The following is a 25,946-nucleotide window of genomic DNA, read 5'->3' on the forward strand; positions in this document are numbered from 1 at the left end:
TTGTCTGATTGAGCGGTTGGAGGTGTGGGCACCTCAGTATGCTTGACATAGGCGAGCACTAGGTCCCCTCCCTAAACCACTCTTTTTCTCTTCTCTTCACTGTGGGGCTTTTAATACAATTATATATATATATAACTAGACAAACCTTATTGTTGCCCGGCAGTGAGGCATCAGTGCCAACACTGATGTTGCTGTCTTTGATGATGATGATGATGCGGCAGTTTGCGGCAGTTTAATCGGCGAACTTAGAATCAAATTCTACTGCCTAGTTAGATTTTTTGCACCTCAGTTTTTTGTTCCATTTTCAATTGCTCCATAGGGTTACGAAACACGGATCGGCGAAGCAGGCGGTGGACTTTCGGGAGGACAAAAGCAACGAATCGCTATTGCTCGGGCAATAGTGCGGCAGCCACGACTGTTATTGTTGGATGAGGCAACCTCTTCTTTGGACACACGGTCAGAACGTGCTGTCCAGGAAGCATTGGAGCGGGCGGCTTCGGGGCGCACGGTGCTGATTGTGGCACACCGACTCACAACTGTGCGTCATGCTGATCTAATCATGGTGTTGAGTGAAGGAGAAATAAGAGAGGTTGGAACGCACAAACAACTCATGAAAGCAAACGGGCTATACGCTGCGATGGTTCAAAGTCAGGTAATACCAGGAAGGATCTGAGGCCAAACATTTCAGACTGAATAGAATAATTACCAGAGATGCTATGTGAACAGGTCCATAATCGAATGCTAATTGACTGTCTTAAATTGCGCCATTTGACGTATAAAGTGCGGTCAATTTTGATCTGCTGGGGAGGAGGTCGATTCATGAGATTACCTGACATCAAAATCAAAATAGTGTTACACCAAAATAGTTTGAACTATTCCATCCATTGGATCTGACGAGTAGGCACTACAAATCTTCTCAGCCCTACGGAACAAACCGATACGCAGTCTTTTTTAGATGTAAGCGAATAAAACAGCGATCATGATTTTGATTGTTCCTCATAGCGTGGATAGGAAATACTTTGGTGTTGTATCTTGCAGTGGCCCTCTATGGGTTACGCCTGCACTGAGCCTGCCAGCTACGCAATAACAATTTTTCGGTGAGTGTCTTGATGAGCTTCAACTGCGCCAGCTCAAATTGTTGCTGCCACTGTCTGAGAAGAGACTGCATCTGTTCGAATGAAATTGCCATTGTGAACACCCGTCTGCCGGTGTTGTATCTTGTGCAGTGGCCGAGTTATTCGTTAGACCTGCACTGCACCTGCCAGACTACGCGATAGGGAGAAGACAGAGAACTGGGGGCACAGCTTTATTGCCAGGACAAAACATACAAAATGTCTGCGGAAATATATAGGATGACTAATAGGCCAAATACGGTCGTTCACTTGTTCGCCAGCCAATGGTGGTGTGCCGGTCGTGGACATTCTCAGGCGCACTACGCCGGTCGTGTGTTGCTAGGCCGTGTTTGGTGGGAGCCGCCGACTCACCTACTTTCCGGACGTGTCGAACCGATGGTGACCTTGGGGATACGTCACTCTGTGCACATGTGCTTTTTCTTCTGTCTGGGCGCGCCCTGACATTTGGTTTCCACAAAAGGCTCAATCACAGTGACGAAATCATATTCCTAACTCACTGGTCGAGACTTTTTGTGTAAGCGTGTCATGTAGTTTCCAGGAGCAAAGGCAATTAATACTGAAACCCCGAAACTATTGCATTTGCGCCTATAGTTCGAACTTGCTTGGTCAAGCTGCAGCAGAATATTGGATGCATCAATAGTTTCGTTCCCAAAAACCTGAGGTATTCAGATCAGACACAATTGACGTATTTACTTCAAGTTTGTGAGGGTGTGAGCTGAGTTTCATAGACCGATACCTTAACAATCCAAATGATGAGCCCTCAAGTGGAAAGCATTAACAAACTCAGTTATTATAGCTGGCGACGTAATGATCCGTAAAAATCTTTAGCTTTTTTTCACGTGTTGCTTTTACTACGCCTTAAACCAGAGAGCTAATATCAAAATCTCGACTTGCAAACTTTTCTTTGTACACAGGCTGGAGATCAGTTTGAAGGAGGAACTAACGGATCACATATTCCGGATGGCCTGGGACATACTGAACTCAACTCACATAGAGTTCAGGACTCGGAGGTGAAAAGGAGAGTCTCGATTATGGAGGAAGCTGATGTACGTTAACTTGGTGGTTTAAGCCTCAATAGTCTCTTAATGAAAAATTCTTTGGTTTTGTCTCAAAACACAAAGTTGATGTCATATTAGCCGAGTTGCTGGTCTTTAGTTATCTCTTCTGGCCAAAGTTGATGTCATATTAGCCGAGTTGCTAGTCTACAAACACGTCCATCCTACCGACGTCAACATGGATATATCCTCTAGGGTTAGGCATGAGTTTGTTAAATCTGTGTAAGACAGACTTTCTTTACGGTTTCCAAGATGATTGGGGTTCATCGCTGATACTGATGGTTGCTTGGGTTGGGTTGGTTTCACTGGCAAAAAGCTTCTGGAAAACAGAACCAGTTACTTTGCCAAATTATTCACTAACTTAATGACCCGATAAACCAATACATTTTAGTTCTTTTGTTCAACTTCACGCAGTTGAGAGTTGTTACCCGTTTAATACGATGATTGCTACTTTTCACGTGAGCCCGAATTGGTTCCAAATTATGTCGCGACCATCATTTCTCTTTTATACACAAGTGTCATCGGGGAAATTCAGTGTGCGTAAATTCCTTTGGATGGTGTTACATTGAACGTTGACCGTAGTTTTACACGTAACATTAATTCTACAAATAAAATGCAGTCACCCTACTGTGGTTTCAATGAAGGAACTCCAAATCAACACAGAAATTAGTACGTTAGGTTTTCGTTCGTTACAGGATTTCTGTGGACTTGATTTTCGGGCAATATTTGGTTTGTTACTTGATTAATTCGTTACTGTACGGTCTGTATAGCTTGCCCAGATGGGAAATTATCACAATTTTAAGATACTCGAGTTTTCATACTATTGCCTGATAATACAATATTTATTCAATAACGCCACGTTTTGCGGCAACAAAGTACTCGGCAAATGACCCGGTAGCGGTTGACTGCTTCGAATATGTACCCGTCTAAAACTTACGGTTGAGTTTTATGCGAATATATTACAGGCTGTATCGGACACTAGTTCAATTATGGCAAAGGAAGATAATGCTGTGGGTTCGCCGTCCACGGGAATATCCAAAAAAGTAAGTATCTGCGGCGAGCATGATTGCCATATGGTCTAAGATAAAAGAGTCAACAGCAAATTTAAGTGATGAGTCTGGCAACTGAAGCACTCAACTAGAGATGTTGAATCTCTATTTCAGTGGATAGCACAGCATTAGCTAATTTCTTGTCCAGACACCTGTTGAGGAAAACTACTCTTGCAAAATTCACAAGTGGGCGTGATATACAAAGAGAAATTTTTACTTCCATAAAAATCCAACGCTGTTGGTCTAGTCAAAATTCTCACACGGAACATCTACTTTATGAAATTGTGAGTATGGCAGCATCTTTGCACTTGCGAGGCTCAGTTTTTAGAGATTCAAAATTTTAAGAAATCAATTAAGATGGAGACGAAGTACTGAAAACAATGTACTAGTCCCTACACTAAAACTTTATGCAAGTCGATAACTTTTTTCCAGCAACACTGTATAACCTAGTTAACGAAGTTGCCACCACAGTTCTACAACTTTCGAAGTGTTACCTTCTATGGTATCAAACCCAACGAATTCGTTATTGGAATGGTCAAAGACGGATGTATGTTGCCAAGAGTTTTTTTCACATTTGAAAACGGTAGCACAGCCGTAATTAACGTATCGGGAAACACATACACTTAAACAAGGCAGTAGGTAAAAACATTATAACTTCAAAAGTGTTTTTGGGAATGCTGTATGCACTTGACACCTACCGAGGATGGTTTCATAGGGGCTTCGCACACTAGAAGCGTCTCCGCCCCAGCGGAGCTTTAGAATTTAAAAATAGCCGCCACGTCTTAGTCCCAGTTTATTCCCATTAAAGCCAACGTAGGGAAAAAGACTGGCGTCCAGCAATGCACTTGGGTTGGTTTTCTTAATGCATGCTTTTCATAAGCTTGCTAGAAGTAACGTCCACACAGTCTCATTTGCGTGTCATTTTCGCTTCTTTCCTTACTCACAATGTTTTCTGGAATAAGTTATTTTTGGAATACGAAGAGCCTCATTTGGAAGTTATCTGCGTTTTCAGACAACAACTGCACATCCGAAAAGTCTGCTTTGCTTTTGATATTCCGCTGAATTACACACACCAAACTGTTTCACGTTTCAATTTCACGCCAAAATTCTTGTGTGACGCCTTTTTCAGAGGAGCAATAACCCTACGTTGCGCCTAATAAAGATGAATCGTCCGGAAGCAGTCTCTCTTACACTGGGATTTCTATTTGCCATCCTGTCGTCCTTAGCGTTTCCCGTTTTCGCGATTCTCTACTCTGAGGTGTACGACGTAAGTTTCCCGTTATATTTATCCTGTTTCATACAGAGTGAAGTGGACAGTCAGTTTTAAGTCTGGGATGTATTTAAACATTCCACTACTACTTAAGTAGTATGGTAGCGCGTTGCCGGTTAAACCTTAGCGGTCTTACAATACAGCTTACAGGAATCATAGTTTGATATCCTTATTATATGGTCCTACCTATATTGTCTAAGGCAGCTGGTTCGCTTCACCTCGGATGAGCATTTTTACCATCTAACTAATGAAAAATGGCCTTTTGCGAAGTACGCTCATTTGCAAATGCGTATATTTCGCCACTTGCCTACAACTTGAGTTCAAGTGGAACGTAGATATGACGAAACTTGGAGACCACATCCATCTGATAAGCTCCGAAAAGAACGAAATCAGTCGTGGGTTGGCAAAGAGTTTTCGACAACCTCAATATTATCATGTTACACCTATACAACGTATTGCGATACATCGGAAATATTACAAAATGGAACATGAAGTGGCCTAGTTCAGCAAATTCACTTGAAGAACACCATAAACAATAGATTCGTTAACACCGAATTAATCAGCGAACGAGGGACGCCCAACTCAGGTTGAAGTGAAACATGTGGTTGAGGGAAACTTAGGGACCGCGCCTGCGTGATGAGGCCCAAGAGGGACAAAGTGATCAGAGGTTATAAAAGGAGTTCTCAGCAGGCCTAAATGTAATTTGACGCCACAGGGGAATAAACCATTCTTCCGTTATTCCTGTCCAAACTCCAAAGATTTCTATTTTTCGTCTTCACTAGCGAACGAACGTCATTTCTATTCAAAACGTATTTAGTGCGTAACTGAGAGGCTAGTATTACTCAATAGAGACATATGAGGTGGTAACTCGCCTATTATACTTCATACTCCGCTAAATTCTGACATATTTGCAAGACGTCGCTGCTCAACAATAGCAACCTTAGATAGATAAATGAAACATACTGAAACAAAATTAACATTGGGTTAGCAGAAAAACACTTCGATTAAAAACCAGATTATAATCCAATACTCTGAATATTTGAGACTGTTCCCACTAAATAGCACTTGCCTCTGTTTGTAGTATAACATTTGTTATCGTTTCACAAGACATTCATTATATACTCGATAATTTCCCTTTCAAATGGTTTATCTGAAGTCTAAAACGGCTCTGCTTGCATGCACTCTGATTATTCGACTGAAAAGCTTGATTCCTTTCTTGCCCCGAATCACTTCTGTGATTTCCAGATCATAACCAAACCCTCTGGAGAGAGTTCGATGAAGGCTCGCATCGCTGTGATAAGTGCATCAATGGCAGGTGTTGGCTTGGCTCAGTTGCTTATTGGGATCGGACAAGTTGGTTTAACCTAATCATACATTAGAAGGCTCGCATTGCTGTGATAAGTGCATCGATGGCAGGTGTTGGCTTGGCTCAATTGCTCATTGGGCTCGGAAAAGTTAGTTTAACCTAATCATACATTGCTGCATTTTGTGTAAAATTGCATCGATCACACGAGAAACTGACCTTAGATTTGGCAAACCACAGCAGTTTTATAATCTTGGATGCAGTAGGTAGTAAGATGTCGAATTTTTCATCCACTATTGCCCATTATCTTATCGTAACATCTCGGATTGCCACATTTTAAAACACTCAGCAGCATCATAATCAATGACATGAAGAGCACTGATGCGTCGCTATCATAACAAAACATTCTGTTAGTACCATTATCAACATCTTCACTGGTAAGAACAGCAAACTGGCGGGATTATTGTGTGAAAGGGAGCGTTTGTGAACCGATGGCGCTGTAAGTAGATCCTGCGTCAGCCAGAAAGTGAATGATCCCGAATAGTGTCAAGCTTTCAGATCGTCAGATATGAAACATGGACAACTAAGAGACGTGCCACTGGTTAATCCCTGAAGTTCAACGGTTTTTTTTCATTCATACTGTAAATAGTCGGACTTCGCACTTAAGGGCACATAGGGCCATTAAATCCATAAAAAGTGGGCCGGTGTGGCTCAGGTAACTTTCTCCCACCAGGGAAGACGTATCATACGTGAGGAAATGCACAACTTTCCAATGCACTGGCACTAATCATAGTCAAGTGGAGTTTCTCCATATTGTTGATGCACTCACAAACTTGCATGCGCATACTCTTTGACCAACTCGCAGGGATACTTCTTTGGCGTTGCTGGGGAGCGACTGATCAAGCGCATTCGTGGTCTCTTGTTTGAGTCAATTCTACAACAGGTAAGTGAGTGCACAATTTGGTCGTCTTTACTATCGTTTCCTGAGTTGTTAGTTGTACCCTTCATCGTCCCTTGGTTGTCATTCATCAACGATTGTGCCCATACATGGGTCCATTACTCAATAGCAGTGATTCCGAAATCTTGGTACTTGAAACAAAGCATGATACGCCCAGAATTTGAATCCCCAGGTGTTTGCATCAGGTGGTCTAAGCGTGCTTCCCTACAAACTTCTAGCAATTTCTTCATCAATAAACGTGAATCTCCAGGGCAAATGCAGATCAACTTAGTCTAAAAACGCACTGTTACAAGATGATTCACTAAGCACCTTAGCTATTTCATCAAAAATGGTTAATGCTCTCTGAAAAAGAAATTCAACAATCCTAGCCATGCCTGACCATGAACGGCGAAAGAATAATATCTTCAAAAAGCAACATTTAGTTACGGTTTGTGCAAATTCCCTGTAGTTTGCATAATTGCAAGATTTCATAATAACTCGGAAATGGAAGTTTCAAGTTCTTTCCACCTTTATTGCAGGAAGTCGCCTGGTTTGACAGCCGAGAACACCAGCCAGGTTATCTAACGGCCCTGCTTGCAACGGAGGCGACTAAAGTCTCGAAATTCACTGGAGCTCGATTGAGCTCAGTGCTTGAGGCCATCCTGATCATAACGTTATCGCTAGCTGTTGCACTCTATTACAACTGGCAAGTCACTCTCGTGATGCTGTCATTCTTTCCTATGCTTGCAGCTGGAAATGCGCTCCAAGTAGGTCTCAAATCAGTCGTTAACCATATATTTCAGTATACTTTTTAACTATTATCTGTATATTTCAGTATACTTTTTAACTATTATCTGTGCTTATATTTCGATTCCTCCGTCGATATGAACTACATATATCGCCCAGTTTACTTGTATCCTTGTGGAGTCCCTTTTAAGAAGGTCGACTTAATCTCTAGTTTTGTGTGACAACGGAACAAAGCTTAGGCCGTAAATGCAATTATTTGGAAAATATGCTGTCTGTTTATATTGGTCGGTACTGTTCCATATTTGCTACCGTTTGTGGTGTCTTTCGCTCCCCATCAGCAGTGAACTTTTGGGGCGCATTTTGTTCGCGAACCTTCACAAATCAAATCAGATCTCGGTCTATTGTTTCTTATCGACCATATTTCCACCTTCTCTGGCCGGCTGTCGTCATTTCTAGTGAGATACAATCTTTGATAAAGTGGTAAACATAAAGTTCTGAATCTATTGGCCAATTTTTGTGACCAAATTCAAATTAAAAAATAAGACAAGCAACATTTTTACTTCGGAGTGTTGAGAGAAGGCCCACAAGTTGTAAGTAGTGTGAACACAAATTCTACCGATCCAGAAACCACATACCACCAATCAAAAAGTTAGCTTACAATTTTGTTTTACAGGTTATATGTGTTTTCAGAATCATCTGGATCCACTACCCACCGTTTAGGAGATCGACAAGATAAAGATCTGAAAAGATAAACAACAGCAAAGTACCAGAATGATACCACCTTTAAAGTAACTCATTCGGTTCACATAGTGCGCTTTCAGTCTGCTTGGTTAAGAACGAACTATCACCGTCCTTTGGCCCCTTCTACAGTGTCATTTCCTTATCTTTGGACGCCGCATACGCCTAAACCAGAGTAAAACACATTTACTTCGTTTTAAATAGTATCGTTCGTCTGTGAAACTAGTGAGATAAATCGGTCGGCATGCTTGAGAGTTGTGTGTAGCCTACTCCTACTCGGATTAAAGAATCCCCACGTTGGCGCATAGTCAATGGATCTTCATCTTAGTATTGACCACACCAGTGTACCAGCGATAAATAACAAGTGTTTTCCCATCCCTAAACAAGACCAAAATGTTCGGCCAGGCAAAGGATACGTTTCAAGATTCCAAAGCTATCCAGATTGCACAAGAAGCATTCAAAGGCAATCGAACGGTAACGAGTTTCGCGCTCGAGGATTTCTACAACGATCAATTTGTTAAGTCTTCGAGAAGCTATCTCAGGTGAGTTCCAGAATTTTCTTGATATGGCATGATGCTAAAACGCCAGTCTTGTTATTCCAGTGCCTATTGCGATCTAAAAATTCGGAAAATTGATGGGTATTTTGTGCATTTATTTTGATCGTATAACACTTTGTGGAAGCCTAGCCAGTTGAATATGGATATGGAATGACGAACAGCTTCGCAAACAAACCGCAAGTTCAGGGAAAACTGAAGGCAGTGTAAATATAATAACCTCTGGGATTCGTTCGACTAACTTGCCTAGGACACAGAGTTCGACCATTTATCTGCGAAATAACCGTCAAGCTAATGATGAATACTCAAAGTGTGACCAACAGGTAATGCTTTCCGAACAGCCGATAAACCACAAAATTGTCTTCTCTGTATCACCCGATAATACCAAGCAACAGTTCGGCTCCGGATAAATTCTCGGGGAATGACAACTAAATTACAACCAATTAGCAAATCAATTCGGTTTTCACGACAGACTCAACTGAATCTCCCGTTTATCATATTCTACAACTGAATGTGCTGCACACAGGCTGACTCAGTTGACACGATATTCGAGATGTCGCAGTATATTTTCGTAACGGAAATTACTCACTAGGATGCTGTCGAAGAGTTTCCAGCAATCTTGTGAGTAGTTTCCCTTATGAAAATATACTGCGATATCTCGAATATCGTGTCAAGTGAATCATGAGACGCCTGTGTGCAGCAAATTCAGTTGTGGAATTTCATAAACGAAAGATTCAGTTGAGTCTCTCGTGAAAACCAAATTGACTTGCGAATGAGTACATTTCTCGAAAACAGTTCAATTTGGGTTCAAGTAGAACATAAGTTTAACAGAAACTCGGTGACCGCACCTACTTGATGAGCCTCAAGAAGGGCAAAACCGGTCGCGGGCTGTCGAAGAGTTTTCAGCAACCTTGTGACTAGTTTTCTTCATGTGAAATACAACCAATTTACAAAAGTACAAGAAAAGGGCTGAATGCAGTAGACACATTGCCAAAAATCTTACAAATGTCCCACTATCTGTTAGTGATTTTTAGGGACCACCTAATTTGCAGCTTTTGATTTCCACGAAACTCACAACCTATTGTTTCTCTTCATCGTTCACAGGCAGCAGTCGAACCAGGCCATGATGCAGGCAATCCTGTGTGCCCTTTCGCTTACAATTCCCGCGCTCTCGATTTGTGCCACATTTGGATTGGGAGCTTACCTGATCGACCAGAAGAAGTCGGATGTGGTGTCGCTTTTCAGGTGAACAGATTTTAAATTTTTACAAGATTAAAAATACAGTCGAAACCCTCTACTGGGACCAAATGTTCCACTAAGTCCTCACTTCATGCGCTTCAATCTATCCATTGGATTCATCTACTTTTACGGACCTTACTTTTGAATTCTAAGGATTTTCTAAAATAATTCAAATCCGCATGTCCATACGTCCATATGCCAGTCCATACATCTTGTTACGCAACCGCTTTTAGTAAGATTCCCATGAAAACCCTCTTTCAATATGACCCGTTGACATTTATTGAAATTTTCCTTTTGAAGCGAAGTTTTGTGCCTACTTTTAGGACTAAGTAGTTGAGGTAAATAGAGAACTGACAAGGCACGACGGAGTCATTCTTACATTCGTGTTGATCGCACACTGAGTGTGGGAAATGCATTTATTCTGCCAGAAACTGATTAGAGTAAGAAAATGCTGTGGTTCTTATTGAGCCTACTGAGGCAGCTGCCCTGAGAAGATGGTAATCTTGGGGTTATCCACCTCCATGGTACCCACAAAGTGAACGCTATCATGCGACAACACAAAAACCGGGACAATCTTATTTGTGGAAAGTATCGTAGTACATCCAATGATACTATCTGTTGACAGTTGAGTTGAAATAAGGAGAAGCCAGTTTTCATTAGGGGAAATACTTACAAGGTTACTGGGAACTCTTCGACATCCCACAACCAGTTTCGCCCTTCTTCGGACTCATCAGGTAGCGCAGCCTCCGAGTTTCCGTCAACCTTATGTTCTACTTGAACTCAACGAGGACAGATGTCGACAAATACACTCATCGACTAGTTTTTCAGGGTTGACTGAGCTGGAACGCACGATTATGATATTCCTCAGTTAAATGTGCTGCACAAAGGCCGCCTCAAGTAACAGTTGTTGCGATTTTCGAGATATCACAGTATATTTTCATGACAGAAACTACTCACAAGGTTGGTGAAAACCCTTTGACAGACCTCGAACTGTTTCGCGCTTCGTTAGACTCACCAGGTCAATAAAGCTTCAAGTTTCCGTCATCTTCGTGTTCTAGTTCAACCAAAATTGTTAGAAATTCAACAATTGCACTCTGATCTGTGATATTCTTCAGTTCAAGAATCTCACATACGAGAGATTCATGCGAGTTTCCCGATGTGCAAATTAGTATGTTTGTTGAAAAGGGAGCCTAATTCTGTGATGAAAAATGATGGCTAGCTTCAAAGTCAAGCTCACTTACAATTCAGTCCGAACCCTCTGAGAAATCCAGAAGACTTTGTCGGTGCAGTTTCATTTTGCATAGTAAAATAAGCCGGCCCAGCCTGCCATTAGCAGAACGAACGATGCGTTGATCCCAACTGACTAATTTACTACTGCTTCCGACAGAACCATACCACATGGGAACATGACTGAAAAACACCTTCCATCTGAGGTGCAATTTATATTGTAGTGTGATGATAGTGTGAGGAGATTTGAAAATTTTCGCTGCACATCTCCTTCCGTAATTGAAGCTTTAAAGACATAAAATAATGGAAAAATGAAACCTAATTCACTTCCGTAAAGGAAACTACTCACAAGGTTGCTGAAAACCCTTCGACAGTCCACGATCGGTTTCGCTCTTCTTGGGGCTCATCAATTTGGGTTCAAGTAGAATATAACGTTGACGGAAGCTTGAGGATTGCGCCTACCTGATGAACCTAAAGAAGGGCGAAACCGGTCGTGGGCTGTCGAAAAGTTTTCAGCAACCTTGTGAGTAGTTTCCTTTATGAAAATATACTGCGATATCTCGAATATCGTGCCAACTGAGTCATGAGGTGGCCATTGTTCGGCATATTCAGTTGTAGAATATCATAAACGAGAGATTCAGTTGAGTCTCTCGTGAAAGCCAAATTGATTTGCAAATGAGTGTATTTCTCGAAATTCACTTCCGGTTCAATGTTGGCTGAAGCATTCTGACTTATTCACTAGACAGAAACGCATGTAAACGTTATTCAAAACTCGTGATTACATGTGTGATGCAATTTTAGTGTTAATTTCGTGATCGACACAATGCATCAAAACAAGGACAACTTCGCCTATCCCAAAACCGATTTCGTACATTTTACTGCCTCGCTCCAACCATCCCTACTGTCTGTATATATTTTCAACTATTCACTAATTTAGGGCATTTTTAGTCATCAACTTTGCGTCTCAAGCCATTGGACGACTGGGTTTCACAGCTACGGATGCGAAACAAGTCAGTGAAGCTGTGGAAAAGATACTACACATTGTGGATCGCGTTCCAAGGATTATCCTCAATGCTGGGGATATACCACTATCTCCATTCAAGGGGAGAGTGCAATTCAGGCGCCTTCACTTTCGCTATCCTACAAGACCGGAAGTCAAAATATTAACGGTAAGTTTGTGTTGTCAACTTTATAAGGATATAGAAAACGAATGCATCCAGTGGGACGCTATCACGCAACAGCTGGAAAAAGATTGTATAGTACAGTGGGAGTGCTCCAGTCTTCGGAAATTAGGTCCTCATTGTTAGAGAAAGGGTTAAATGGTGTGTGTTAAGCTATTTACGCATTGATAGAGCGTCATCGCCGTTATAAGATATGCAGATTGGGAAGAAGACCCCATAGTGACCACAGATTGTATACTGTACCTCGACCAGGTGGTGAATGAAAACCAAACGCGTTGTCATGTCCCGACGGAGTCGATGATGCCCACGAACAGTAGATCTAACATCTGATAGACAAAGTTCAGTGGATTCAAAAACATTGACTGAGTTCAATTATATGCGCAAAGAGGCACTAGTTAATTTGGCGTACATTCGAATGAAATGCAACAATGATCATGGAAGTATAGGAGAGGTGACTTTGCTTTTCAGTTAACGAATGACCTTACGTTTTCTTATTCTCAACGAATACTTTTCTTCAGAACCTGCTGAGTTTGAGCTCCCCAGTCGAAAGCTCGGCTTACCGAAATTTTATATTTTCCTCACTTTTATATCATACACTACCTCAGAGCTTCTCACATGATGTTGAACAAGGAAAGAAGGTAGCCCTGGTAGGCCAATCCGGTTGTGGTAAATCAACTCTGCTGCAATTGGTTCAACGATTCTACGAGCCAGATGACCATGGTCCGAATTCAGGAATATTCTTCGACGGAATGAACATCAGGGACTTGGCGCCATGCTGGATCAGACAGCAGATTGCCATTGTATCGCAAGAACCCACTTTGTTCAATATGAGTATACGGGAGAACATTGCCTATGGGGATAATACGAGGATAGTCTCAATGGATGAGATTATCGAAGCTGCTAGGACGGCCAATATTCACGAGTTTATCATGTCTCTGCCTGAGGTAAGTTACAAAACCGATAGATGACCTACAGTCTTATTGGGATAAGTGTGATGGTTTCCCCTCACCCAGTCTTTTTTCGTTGACGAATCTCAGGCCAAAGTGATTCTACTCACGGGGGCGAGATGGACCAAGTGGTTACAGCGCGAACTAACTGACCGGAAGGTCCCGGTTTGGACCCCGACCTCCACGGGGGCGAGATGGACCAAGTGGTTACAGCGCGAACTAACTGACCGGAAGGTCCACGGTTCGAACCCGACCTCTGTCACTCGACTTCCCCTGTCTAGGCTTGGGCGACCTGGCACTATCCCAGCCCTCTTGCCTCCTTCGTGTGGTATGGCAGCTAGGCACCGAAAGGGTGCTACAGCTGGACGATTTTTGTTGTTGTTGTTGTTGTTTGATTCTACTCACCATGCGTCTTCATCTGGCACTTACAGAGACAGATTCTCTAAATAACTGTCATTTTACTGCAAATCGGGAGCTGTGTATCCATTGAGAACAATGGGCAAAGTTCACGGTTAACTCCAAGGGAGGCTCAAACTGCCTGACGGACAATGCACTTCACACATGAGGTCATCACACCACACAGTGATTGCGGTGATCTGTTCCCTCTTCTCCGTGAGTGATTAGGAAAGAATAGAGCACGACAATAGTTGAACCGATCAGAACGTTTTATCTTGTTGTTTTCAGTCCTGCCTGACATAAATGACATCGTGCTAACCGTCGTCCTACCTGAATGGCCACTGCCATAGTTCCATATGTTTCATGGCCACTGAACATCATGAAGATGTCGCCCGTCCCTGTAGGACAGTCTGGCGACTGAAGTTGTGGAGAAGGGAAAACGGTCCAGATGTTTTGTTTACAAATGACCTAAATTTCGTCGGTTGCAAAACATGGTAAGCATGAAAGGGCGTGAACCTTGCAGCAAAGTTCTTATTGGTACCTGACTGATGGACTTCAGAAGATGTAACTTCTAGTCCCAGCAGGATGTTTAAATTATGGCAATGACATTCATAAGGACCTTCTACCTGACCGTGGATTTTTAGACCATGGTCGTAATCACTGCACTCAAGAAAGACACTCTAACGTACAACCTAGGATGACATGTTAATTCTGCGCTAAGAGGTACAGCTCTCGCCTCCGTACAAAAATCAGAAATAACTGCTCGACTGCCGATTGGTTTGACGTTGAACTTGCAAAGTCACTTGTGAGATAAGGTAAAAACAGTTTCACACATAAGTCTCTCTGAGATATGAGGCTGAAGCTTTTACGTGATGTACATGCTAAGAATATACAAAGTGATACAGTGAACAATACAGTTTGTCCTTCCCATACTCGCATCAACTGGAATTACCCGTTTACTCACCACACTGATGTAATCAGTATTGGTTGATAGGGATGTGTTTATGCAAGCAGCGTAACGTTCATTTTGTCTGCATGACCAGGGACGCCCACTAACGTTGAACACCCTCACATGGACTCAAAAACGTCCTGCTCTTAAGCCGTTGAAGTTTCGCGGTGTCTTAGCCAGACCGACTGAGTTGTTGTGACCATAATCCCACAAACCAAGACAAAAGATGGATAATCTAAGCCCGCTATGTTGGTGCGGTTTTATGAGCGATGGAGACCCTCGTTGCTATGAGATCCCACCGAGTAGAGACCTCAGTCAGAGATGTCTAAACCTTTAACGCCAGTGGGACTTATCTAATATAGACTGATGGCCGAAACTCCAGTCACGCTGCTTGATGTACGCCTCTCTTGCTGTATCTCAACACTCAGAAATTTCAGGCATGGAATAGACGTTCCAGTCGCATCGCAGCAAAGTTCTTATTGGTACCTGACTGATGGACTTCAGAAGATGTAACTTCTAGTCCCAGCAGGATGTTTAAATTATGGCAATGACATTCATAAGGACCTTCTACCTGACCGTGGATTTTTAGACCATGGTCGTAATCACTGCACTCAAGAAAGACACTCTAACGTACAACCTAGGATGACATGTTAATTCTGCGCTAAGAGGTACAGCTCTCGCCTCCGTACAAAAATCAGAAATAACTGCTCGACTGCCGATTGGTTTGACGTTGAACTTGCAAAGTCACTTGTGAGATAAGGTAAAAACAGTTTCACACATAAGTCTCTCTGAGATATGAGGCTGAAGCTTTTACGTGATGTACATGCTAAGAATATACAAAGTGATACAGTGAACAATACAGTTTGTCCTTCCCATACTCGCATCAACTGGAATTACCCGTTTACTCACCACACTGATGTAATCAGTATTGGTTGATAGGGATGTGTTTATGCAAGCAGCGTAACGTTCATTTTGTCTGCATGACCAGGGACGCCCACTAACGTTGAACACCCTCACATGGACTCAAAAACGTCCTGCTCTTAAGCCGTTGAAGTTTCGCGGTGTCTTAGCCAGACCGACTGAGTTGTTGTGACCATAATCCCACAAACCAAGACAAAAGATGGATAATCTAAGCCCGCTATGTTGGTGCGGTTTTATGAGCGATGGAGACCCTCGTTGCTATGAGATCCCACCGAGTAGAGACCTCAGTCAGAGATGTCTAAACCTTTAACGCCAGTGGGACTTATCTAATATAGACTGATGGCCGAAACTCCAGTCACGCTGCTTGATGTACGCCTCTCTTGCTGTATCTCAACACTCAGAAATTTCAGGCATGGAATAGACGTTCCAGTCGCATCGTTGTATCGTGGGTGGCCGTCTATCGGTTACGCCTGCACTGAGCCTGCCAGACTACGCGATAGGGAGAAGACAGAGAACTCGGGACACGGCTGTGCTGTCAGGACAAGACATACAGAGCGTCTGCGTAAATATATATGATGACTAAATGGCCAAATATGGCCGTTCACTTGTCCCTTCTGTACAGCCAATGGTGATGTTCCGGTCGTGAAAAATTTCAGGCCCACTACGCTGGTCGAATGTTGTTAAGACGTGTTTGGTGAGAGCCGCCAACTCACTCACTTTCCGGACGTGTCGTGCTGATGATGACCTTGGGGATGCGCCACTCTCTGCACATGTGCTTTTTTTCATGTCTGGGCGCGTCCTGACATCCGCCTTCGACAAAACTTCCTAGTAGGAATATCTCTCCCTAATAGGGCCGGATGGCTGTACATGCCAAAGACAACAGAAGTCACACTTTCTCTTCAAATTGTGGCCAGCCCTCTAATACGACTTGATTTCAATCGTAAATGAATCTCACTTAATGTGTTTCACAGTACCAGTTCCCTGTAGACGCAAATATGCGAATGTCTCATCTTGTCGAAATACTTGCTTTTCCCTGACCCTGTGAATGCTGGAGTTTGACTACATGCTTTTACCAGACTCGGTCATTTCCGTGGAGACCCTGGCAGCCAAACAAAGGACCTCCTCTGGTGTTTTCGAGCGCTTCTGGCCATGTTTAGGATCAACAATTCAGTATGCTTCGCACATCAGCATTATAACTTTTATCCTCGACACACAAGCTGTGAATACTGGAGTTTGACGGTGTTCACCATGGGCTATTTATTGAGGAAGTTAATTGTCCTTGACCAGTACATGATATACACGCAGCTGCCTGGGTAGATGAATTCATCCACCACACCGATCGGCTGATTTATCGTTTGGGTTTGATTCCACCCTGATTTAACAAAACACTAGGTTTCTCGAGTGCAAATTGTGCTCCAAATCACGTGATCGAGGTACAAAATTGATTTTTAGTTCCTTGGGATTAGACTAAAGAAGAACAGGTTCATCGATACACTTACTTTCTTCAAGCGCGTTCTCCGGTGACATTTCGCCCCTTGAGCTTTTCAATACAGATTAGGTTAAATTGAGAAGTGCATCAGATTGTGACTGAAACACCAGAGTGACAGAACACTGTCTTGTATGACACCAAGACATATGATGAACTCGGACTAGATCTTACTAGCTCACAGTATTTTCAATAGGTTTTCAGGGCAGAAAAATTTAGATGGAAGGCGTTGACAGATATCAATATTGCGTTTAAAGACCAAAGGAATCAAAAAAATATCTTTAAGTCAAGATGAAGATGATGGCTGGCCGTTATATCCACGGTGGTGTTCAAGCATATGCAGTATACTGAAAACGCTGTCATTGTATCCTTTCACCCAACACGAGACCTAGGCTGATCCCTCTAAGTTTGACTCTCCCGCTAATCGCTCATCCCGTGTAAGAGAACAGTTTGAACCCTGAAGTTACCAAGGTGGTTTTCACACCATATTTTGCACATTGTGGTCGAAACGGGGGAACGCTTTCCCGCGGTACCGTATTGTGATAACGTGTCATTTGAAGCGGGTCAGTAGGTGTACTCCCTAGTATCTTGCAACCTTCTTTGAAGTTTCTGTAGAGTGTACGCCCTGAAATCCTGCTGCCAAGTCACGTCAGTTGAGGAAACGTTTGCGTCTTGCTGCTGTTTCGGTTGGAACAATGGCGTTCACAGTCCATTCCGGATCCCTCAATGCCTCTAAACTTGTGAAGGGCCATATGCCTTGTAACTTAAAATCTCAGAATCGCATCTCAAAACGGCAATACGGTGACTGATTTGCCGGTTCATCATTTTCGCAGATAGATGTCTTTTGGCCAAGCTGAGTGTATCAGTTAACAATGGGTACGATAGTTACTACTTACAACGCCTTCATTTTCAAGAGTTGCTTCCAACCAGTCCTCTTTGTTACCTTGGTTAGCATTCGCCATTTACATAACCTGAGTGTGCGACTTGCTTTCCAACTAAACATCATTTCTCAAGGCTGACTGGTACAAGTCCTAAGGTGATACAGTTCGATACCCTTGAGCTACGAAAGTCTGTTTGAGAGAGAAGGGAAGTGATATAGCTCCTTTCCTGTAAGAAACAGTGATCGGAAGCATGATAAGTAACCGGGTAAAACAGCAATCGTGACTTGAAATTTCCCACTAGTACTTACGGGGCCTGTTAAAATCTTGCAGGTACTCGTCCTACCGTCTACCGTTTTGGTAGAATCAACCCGGGCGGGGTGTTGGGAAATACATTTGCATACCAACTTGGCTTTGACGGGAGGCTCGGCTGGGATACAGCTGAACATCATAAACAAGAGATTCAGCTGGGCTCCAGGTGAGTCTCTCGTCAAAACCAAACTGATATACGAATTATTGTATTTGTCGAAATCTGTCCGATTTGAGTTGTAGTGGAACATAACGTTGGTGGAAACTGATGAACCCCAAGAAGGGTTGAACCGGTCGTGGGCTGTCAAAGGGTTCTTAGCAACCTCATTACGTCTACGTAAGAGTATTCTTATATGGATCACGTACCCTACGTTACCCCAACAAGGTTTTAGGGGATAAGTTGGTTTACTTGGGCCTAACTGGTTTCATCACCCTTCTTTTCATCCCCGAATACACTTAAAAATCCATTGTAATCAGCGGGTTTGTGACTATGTATGCTTATTGGCTTCTTGCGGCGATTAGAACAAAATGTATATTGCATTTTAGGATAATTATTCATCCCACTCATTTAGTCGGGCTAGAAGAGCCCAATGAAGAGGTGCGTGAGATTAACATCCAATGAAAAACCTCAACAATTCTTTGGACAATTGATGTAGCCCTTAGGGGTTACGCGCCCGTTTGTAGGGTGTGAAGGTGGTCGTTTAAGAGGTTATTATAATGCTGACTAAAGACGATCTCTTGCTCCGGCTGGACCGATACTAAAGATGTGTGTGTTTTTGTTGAATCCATACCAAGGTACTGACAACCCGTCGTCACTATCACACATTTGAGGTTCATTATGTCAGTGACATCCCCTGTTTCCATCAGTCTCAGAGAACAATCTGGCCACGCAGACATCCCCTGTTTCCATCAGTCTCAGAGAACAATCTGGTCACGCACACACACACACACACACACACACAGATTTAAACACTCATTGTCAAATGCAGTGTTAAAGTTATGGTCAAACGAATCACTCGCTTCGAAATTGTTCCACTTGAAATGTTGCACAAAGACAACTCAGGGTTCAAATGCACCGACAGTGAGGATACTAAAGAACGGTGTGCGGCTCTTTTGCGCCGAATTCTCTAAGTCCTGCTGTTTCTAAGCTTCATCGTTATATCCCGCTAAGTCCCTTAGTGTTTGTATTGTAGCGTTTCTGTGAAATGCACCATCATCTAAGAAAACTACCTCTCATAATCTCAGAACGTTCCTGAGACGTGTGGCCAAATGGCATATAAAAATGTCCTTAACTGTGAACCTAATGTGCAACTCGGCGACAAACAGTTTCATTGGATTGGCTTCCCGAAATTGGCTCAGATTCTATTCATTCCGATGGATTCTCATTTCTTTTAATAGTTTTTTTATCGAGTACGCCAGAGAATATGGATGATTCTAGCATAGAGCCCGACGGTTAGTTTATCACTCACAACACTATAATCCTTCTTCGGACGCAGCACACTACTCATCAGATTGCTGTAAAGTCTTCAACCTTCATGGGCCATCATAGGCCAGAGATTCACCTGGATTCAGTTGAGTATCCTGTCAAAACCGAATTTCTGTGCAAGTAAGAGTATTTATCGATACCGTAGTCCCTATTTTATCTGTCCAATCAGATAAGTGTTGTGAATTCGTAGTATATCTGGCAGACTAAATAAACAAGTTTATTTTACTCTTGCCGGTTGATTTTAAATTGTAGGGATATGAAACACTTGCCGGAGAAGGGGGTTCGCAGCTTTCCGGTGGTCAGAAGCAACGCATAGCGATTGCCAGGGCACTGATTCGACGACCGGTACTTTTACTCCTCGACGAAGCAACATCAGCTTTGGACACTGAAAATGAGCGCCTCGTACAAGAAGCACTGGACGCTGCGATGGAGAATCGGACTTCAATTGTGGTGGCACATCGTTTGACTACTGTGGAGAACACGGATGAGATTGTTGTGATTGAAAACGGGAGGAAGATAGAATGCGGATCACCGGATGAGCTTTTGGCTGCAAAGGGGGCTTTCCATGCCCTACATCACGCAGAAGCAAGCTGAAGCAAGAAACGAAAACGTATTCCACTTCCTTTCATTTGGTTGCCAATGACTTTGATCCTTTCATGTTTTTCCCCTTGAGGAATCAAACCAAAAACGATCGTCCCAAACATACAGCCACACTCTATGATTAACACTTTTTGTCTACTGCTGAATAGGAGCAGGTTGAGCGTTGATCGAGCTTCACAACCCATATGGTCCATTGAAACCAGTAGTATTCACATAGCTCGTTATTATGAACAATGCTCCGGAAAGATATTATGGTTGTGGACGGTAATCACAAGTGTTTGGCTGTTGATTTCTACTGAGAAGAATGTTGGTAGCTCAGGTGGCGTACACCGTCATCGTTTTGTTTTGCTGAGCTGTTTGATTGCAAGCGTTTCATCACCAATCAGTGCGGTGTTAGCGAACGTAGTGGAGCGTAGCGATGGGTTGGTCGAAAGAATTCGATCACAAATGGGGATAAAACGCCTTGTTTGAACACGATAAAAATTCTCATGGAAGCAGCCAAGAGTAAAGTGAACCCAGTACCACCTATATGAGAGACTCAGCAAGCCGAAAGAACGAAGTAAATTCTGGAAACTTACAGTGTGTAAATAGCTACAAATTGGTACAGTGAGTAGCTATCACACGTGTTATTACAAACAAACTAGACTCTGTTTACTCATCTTTGTGATTAGATCCCTGTGTACGACCACATTTGAACCACATGGATACGGAGGACCGTGTAGACCACATCAGGTTAAAATGCACGCAGCGTGGGCTTAACAGATACTAACTATCCAGCATCGAAAGACCACAGATAGTTCGATGAAACTTAGCTAACTCTCATCAGGACCAGCTTGGAAGGAACACAATAGTCATCAATGCAACTCCTGGTTATTTTACCCATCCAGCGAATGCTAAAAATGGCTTACGAGGTTCCTCATGAACCCTAGTTATGAGTGGAAAAATCCTACACGACCACCCATTTTTCTAGCAGCAAATCAATTTCAATAATTGTAGGATCCTCTGAACGACCTGAGGATATTTAAATCTGCCACGTGACATAAGATCGATTATGCAAGCCGGTCACCGTCTAATGTGATGGAGTATGCATTTACGGTGACTGGAATATTACTTTCTGTTGTGGGCACCGTGATCAATATAATCTCACTAATTTTCGTGTCCAGAATAACGTGCCAGGCAACAACTCTTGCCAAGAAGGTTCTCTATATAATTATCGTCCAACACTTTATAGATATAGTGGCCTGTATTGCGTATCTTTTGAGTTCAGTGGGCTTGGACGAGCAATTTCCATCAATATTTACCTGCCGAATTCTGCGCACCAGAGCTCTATTCTGGACTGCAATCAACTATCGAGCATACATTAACGTGTACGGTTCCCTGTGGCATCATGTGCGAATAATTTATCCATTCTGGAGTACCGTGTTGAACAGAACTGAAGGGTGTGTGGGTTTGTTCTTACTCGCAACAGCGGCCAACATTCTTCAGACTCTAGCTTTCACTAGATTAAGCGAGCTATCTGCAGACCAGAGTGCTTGTATACCGTGCACCCCTTGTCAAACAGGAGAGAACGCAGGAACCTACAGTTTCTTGGTGCTCCATTCAACTATCTATCGATTCGCGTTCCCTTCAATGGCCATGTTCGCATCGTTTGGTTATTTGATGCAAGTGCTATCGGACTGCGACGGTAAGGTCTACAAACAAATGTACAGGGAAACGAGAAGGAATCTATTCATAGATGCAGTTTTGTTCGTCATTTGCCTCTGTACACACGAAGCCCTATTTACGCTCAATGTCTTTGCATTTAACATGGAATACGGACTTCGCACTGCACCATACGAAGTTGCAAGTTTGTTGGCGCTTGGCTACCCTGTATTAAGTCCCTGTTTTTCAATGTGTCTGCGAAAAACAAACTATACCTCTGTGTTAGAAGCTGTCCTTCGACCGATGGACTACCAAAAACTTTCCAAGCTGGCGATTATGTGGGCCAACTATGAACGGCAAAAGAGGAAGTCATAATCCCAATGCATGAGTTATTCTTTCGTACAAACGAATAATTCCATCACTTTGCAATCGACACAGTCAAATGTTCGCTCAGGTCAGTCGCCCCAAAAATGTACGACCAGTTAGACTGGGGCTCTGCAACGCACACCCCTAGAAAGGCAAATCGGATCATATTCGGATTTCGGACATTACCGATCGATTGTTTGAATGGCGCACAAGAATGTGCCGCCACGCGAAACAAATAATGAGTTCCAGTTAGTTATCAACCCAAGGAAGACACGGATATGGGCCGCTGTCCTTAGATCCCACTGGAAGAAACATCAACGTAGTAAGTGAACGTCTTCGGAGTGAAATTTGCGGAATAGATACAGAGTACTTCTTTGTGAATGTGCTGGTTAACAAACTGGCGGAGATGGCTCCAAGGTGGCACGGTTCTGATGATGGGGTATGACTAGCTGCTTCATGCGTTGGAGTTTAGTGTGTTCATTTACCTTCCACAGATATAACCGCATCTTCAGCTGAGAGGATACCAAAAGTTTACAGCGTTTGTAACTTTCTATTGGTCTGTTGTAGTAACGAATGGAATATGCTCATCCATTATTAACTAATAAAAGGAAATTCATAGCAGGACAAATTTCTAGTCTGATTGGAACCAGGCGGCACTTGCTATTGGAGTGCACATCTTTCTATTACGTCATAAAAACACCACTGCCCATCCTGAGTATTCTCCAAAAAATACGCACATTTGGCACAAACTTCTGTCCAGCCCGCATCCGACAGCTAAATGCACGTACAATTCAGTGAAACTTTCATCACAAAGTCAACCGATGAAATGTCAATAAAATGGCCGACAGTATAGTAGCGACAAGCAGTCGGTGCAAAAGAGGTTACGACATCAATATACGGCGATTTCATATTCTTGAGTTCAACCGGGTGGCCAGTAAGTCAGTTGTTATGAGGATTTCAGCACCCGTGATAATATATCCGAACTAGAAACTGAAAAACTAAGAATGTAAACAACTCAGACAATAGACCTAGACCACTCGGGGCGACCGACTGAACCACATGTCGGATCCCAAGGCGACACTACGAGACCAAACGAATAGCACACATTTGTGTGCTAATCTTCCCCCAAGTTCCATGTGAATGTCGGATATCGATGTAGTTCGACGGAATTGGGCTAGTTTGTTCGCAGTCGAAAAACTGTAATTCTCTTCATCTTTTAATAGGTTCACTCTGTTTCGTGATTAATTGCCAGCGGAGGCCAAACACAACCAGAGAGCGATGGTGGAATGTGCAATATAACTCATTCTAAGCTCGCGGGAAAGTGTGCCAAACATCATGAATCAGACGCAGGCCCCGCCAAGCAACGTTAATGAACGTCCACTACCCATCTTCATAAAAAGTGAGGCCTTTTCCTCCAAGCGTTTTTCAAATTTTTCTCCTCTTTCAAAGCCTTAAAAATCGGCCCGTTATGGACTTCAATTGGATGAGCAATGTTTCGTCAAGATCTTTCTTCCTAAATGTTCTGAGCTACCTGGATTGTCTTTATGAGAAAAGAACGTGCGTTTATTCGTAAAGTAGGCTGGACGGTACACGGTCAACTGCCTAAAATAGTAATGCTTCGATTACAAGGAATAAAATAAAAGCTACCGCCCCCGCACGACCACTATAAAGCTAACAAAGAAAGCTAATGATGAATTTACAGTGTCGTCGGAATGTAATGATAACTCGATCTTTCCTAGTCATAATGGCCTAAAAAATATCTAACGTCAGCGAAATACACTCATTTGCAAATTAATTTGGTTTAGCGAGAGACTCACCTAGAACCCAGCTGAATCTTTTGTTTGTGATTTTTACAGGCAACTGAATGTGCTGCACAAGGCCGCCTCATGTTTCAGCCGCTACGATATTCGAGATATCGCGATACATGTATATTCGTAATGCACTACTCATAAGGTTGATGGAAATTCCTCGACAGCCCACCACCTGTTTAGCCCTTCTTGGGGCTCACCAGGTAGGCGCAGTCCCCGAGTTTCCATCAACCCTATGCTCTGATTCAAACCAAATTGCACGAAATTAGCGAAGTACACCCACTTACTTGGTTTTGCGAGAGACTCATCTGAAATCCAGCATAAGCGCAGCAAAAAACTCGGTCTGAATAACGAATAAATGGTGAATTCTAAAGGACGTGACGCAATTTCCCCTCTTGAAGAAAGCTGAGAAAATGAGTTGTTGCATGGCACGCTGAATGAATTACGCTGCACCTCTTTGATTACAAGCTGATTTCATCGATAGTCCATCATTCACTTGAAAGTGGGCATTTTATCGAACCGGTAGTTGCCCTTCACACTGCGCACAAGACCACTAAAGGCGCCACAGTTTGCTCAGTCTATTGCTATCAGAGGGTGGAAACCACAATTGTGTAAACAGGAGTCGGCCACCCCGTTCGCAATCCCTTGGTGATCGGTTTGCTTTCGGCATCCCAACAGTAAAGGCCTGTTCCCTTCCGCCAACCTATCTGATACAGTAGTGTAGTATAACGATACAGAAGTGTGCACCCAGACCTACAGCGCAATACACCACGTTTGTCGTGTAACATCTCATTTCTCTGTGATCTCTTTACGTTTTTAAGTGTACGGTGGTCCCATATCTCTGTTCTGTAGCGCGCACAGCTGCGGCCTTGTCAGAGACAAAGTTGTTGAGAAGCATGCACTGTGGTGAGACTGTGATAATTAAAAGAGGATGGATATTCAAACCAAAAACAACTTATTCTCCACTGTAAGCTTACTTTACATTTCGTCTAAAGAAGCACGTAGGCGCTATTTCAGATAATCGTCCAAGCAACAGTGTCCTGTCAAGAAAACCTTGGACGACTGGAAAGTTAAAGACGGTGGTTGTGGTATTGCCCCAACGGCAAGTTATTCAGTGGCAAAAAATAGGGTCACAGCAAACAGCACAAAGCAGATTCACCTGTCACCTGTACGACGAGTACGCGGTTATCACAGCTGACAATGATGATGATGATGAACCCTATATCCCTCTTCAGAACGACAAATCTAATCTGGATGATTGCAGGCTCGAATAATTCGTCCCATAAAAGTCAGCTATTAACAAATCCTGTCCGAGCTAAGAAATGTATTCTCCGGACCGTAACCAGATAGATTTCTTCCAACCCCCCACCTCACTTGACAGCCCACTGACAGTGCTGGATTTATGCACCAATTTATCACCTCCCGCCTGCAGTGGGCAGCTACCTACCCCCTACCCCCAAATCATCGGTGAACGAAACTGCGGCAGCTACAACCACTGTACGACGAGTTCGAGGTTATTACAGCTGATGCTGCTGATGATACAAAGTAGTCACCAATCCGATACAGAGGAACATCATGGTGCGGAAATTTACACTAACTTCACTCTGAGTGAGACACCGATACGAGTGTGGGTGAAAAAACAATCCTGCACTTGCTGGATCACGACTGACCAATGGGGGTGTTACAGTTGACTATTATACAACTCTTCGTATGTTATATATATATA

The 25,946-nt window shown here is 43.0% G+C and overlaps 2 protein-coding genes across 2 annotated transcripts in view; both read left to right on the forward strand.

Moving 5' to 3' along the window:
* The window catches only part of T265_07485 (hypothetical protein), a gene marked incomplete at both ends in the record, with an annotated part of 48,635 nt that extends 27,920 nt beyond the window's left edge, over nucleotides 1-20,715 (forward strand). Inside the window, 12 exons of the mRNA XM_009173018.1 lie at nucleotides 320-652; nucleotides 2,048-2,179; nucleotides 3,154-3,231; nucleotides 4,367-4,504; nucleotides 5,753-5,860; nucleotides 6,676-6,753; nucleotides 7,287-7,514; nucleotides 8,620-8,774; nucleotides 9,891-10,031; nucleotides 12,190-12,421; nucleotides 13,039-13,377; nucleotides 20,058-20,715. Of these exons, the coding sequence (XP_009171282.1) occupies nucleotides 320-652; nucleotides 2,048-2,179; nucleotides 3,154-3,231; nucleotides 4,367-4,504; nucleotides 5,753-5,860; nucleotides 6,676-6,753; nucleotides 7,287-7,514; nucleotides 8,620-8,774; nucleotides 9,891-10,031; nucleotides 12,190-12,421; nucleotides 13,039-13,377; nucleotides 20,058-20,399 (2,304 nt within the window). The remainder of the gene's footprint in view (nucleotides 1-319; nucleotides 653-2,047; nucleotides 2,180-3,153; nucleotides 3,232-4,366; nucleotides 4,505-5,752; nucleotides 5,861-6,675; nucleotides 6,754-7,286; nucleotides 7,515-8,619; nucleotides 8,775-9,890; nucleotides 10,032-12,189; nucleotides 12,422-13,038; nucleotides 13,378-20,057) is intronic.
* A 4,827-nt stretch (nucleotides 20,716-25,542) lies between these two features.
* The window catches only part of T265_07487 (hypothetical protein), a gene marked incomplete at both ends in the record, with an annotated part of 5,841 nt that continues 5,437 nt past the window's right edge, over nucleotides 25,543-25,946 (forward strand). Inside the window, one exon of the mRNA XM_009173020.1 lies at nucleotides 25,543-25,845. Coding sequence (XP_009171284.1) covers nucleotides 25,543-25,845 — 303 coding nt within the window. The remainder of the gene's footprint in view (nucleotides 25,846-25,946) is intronic.

Source organism: Opisthorchis viverrini (assembly GCF_000715545.1).
Source record: "Opisthorchis viverrini unplaced genomic scaffold opera_v5_171, whole genome shotgun sequence".
Taxonomy (NCBI): Eukaryota; Metazoa; Platyhelminthes; class Trematoda; order Opisthorchiida; family Opisthorchiidae; genus Opisthorchis; species Opisthorchis viverrini.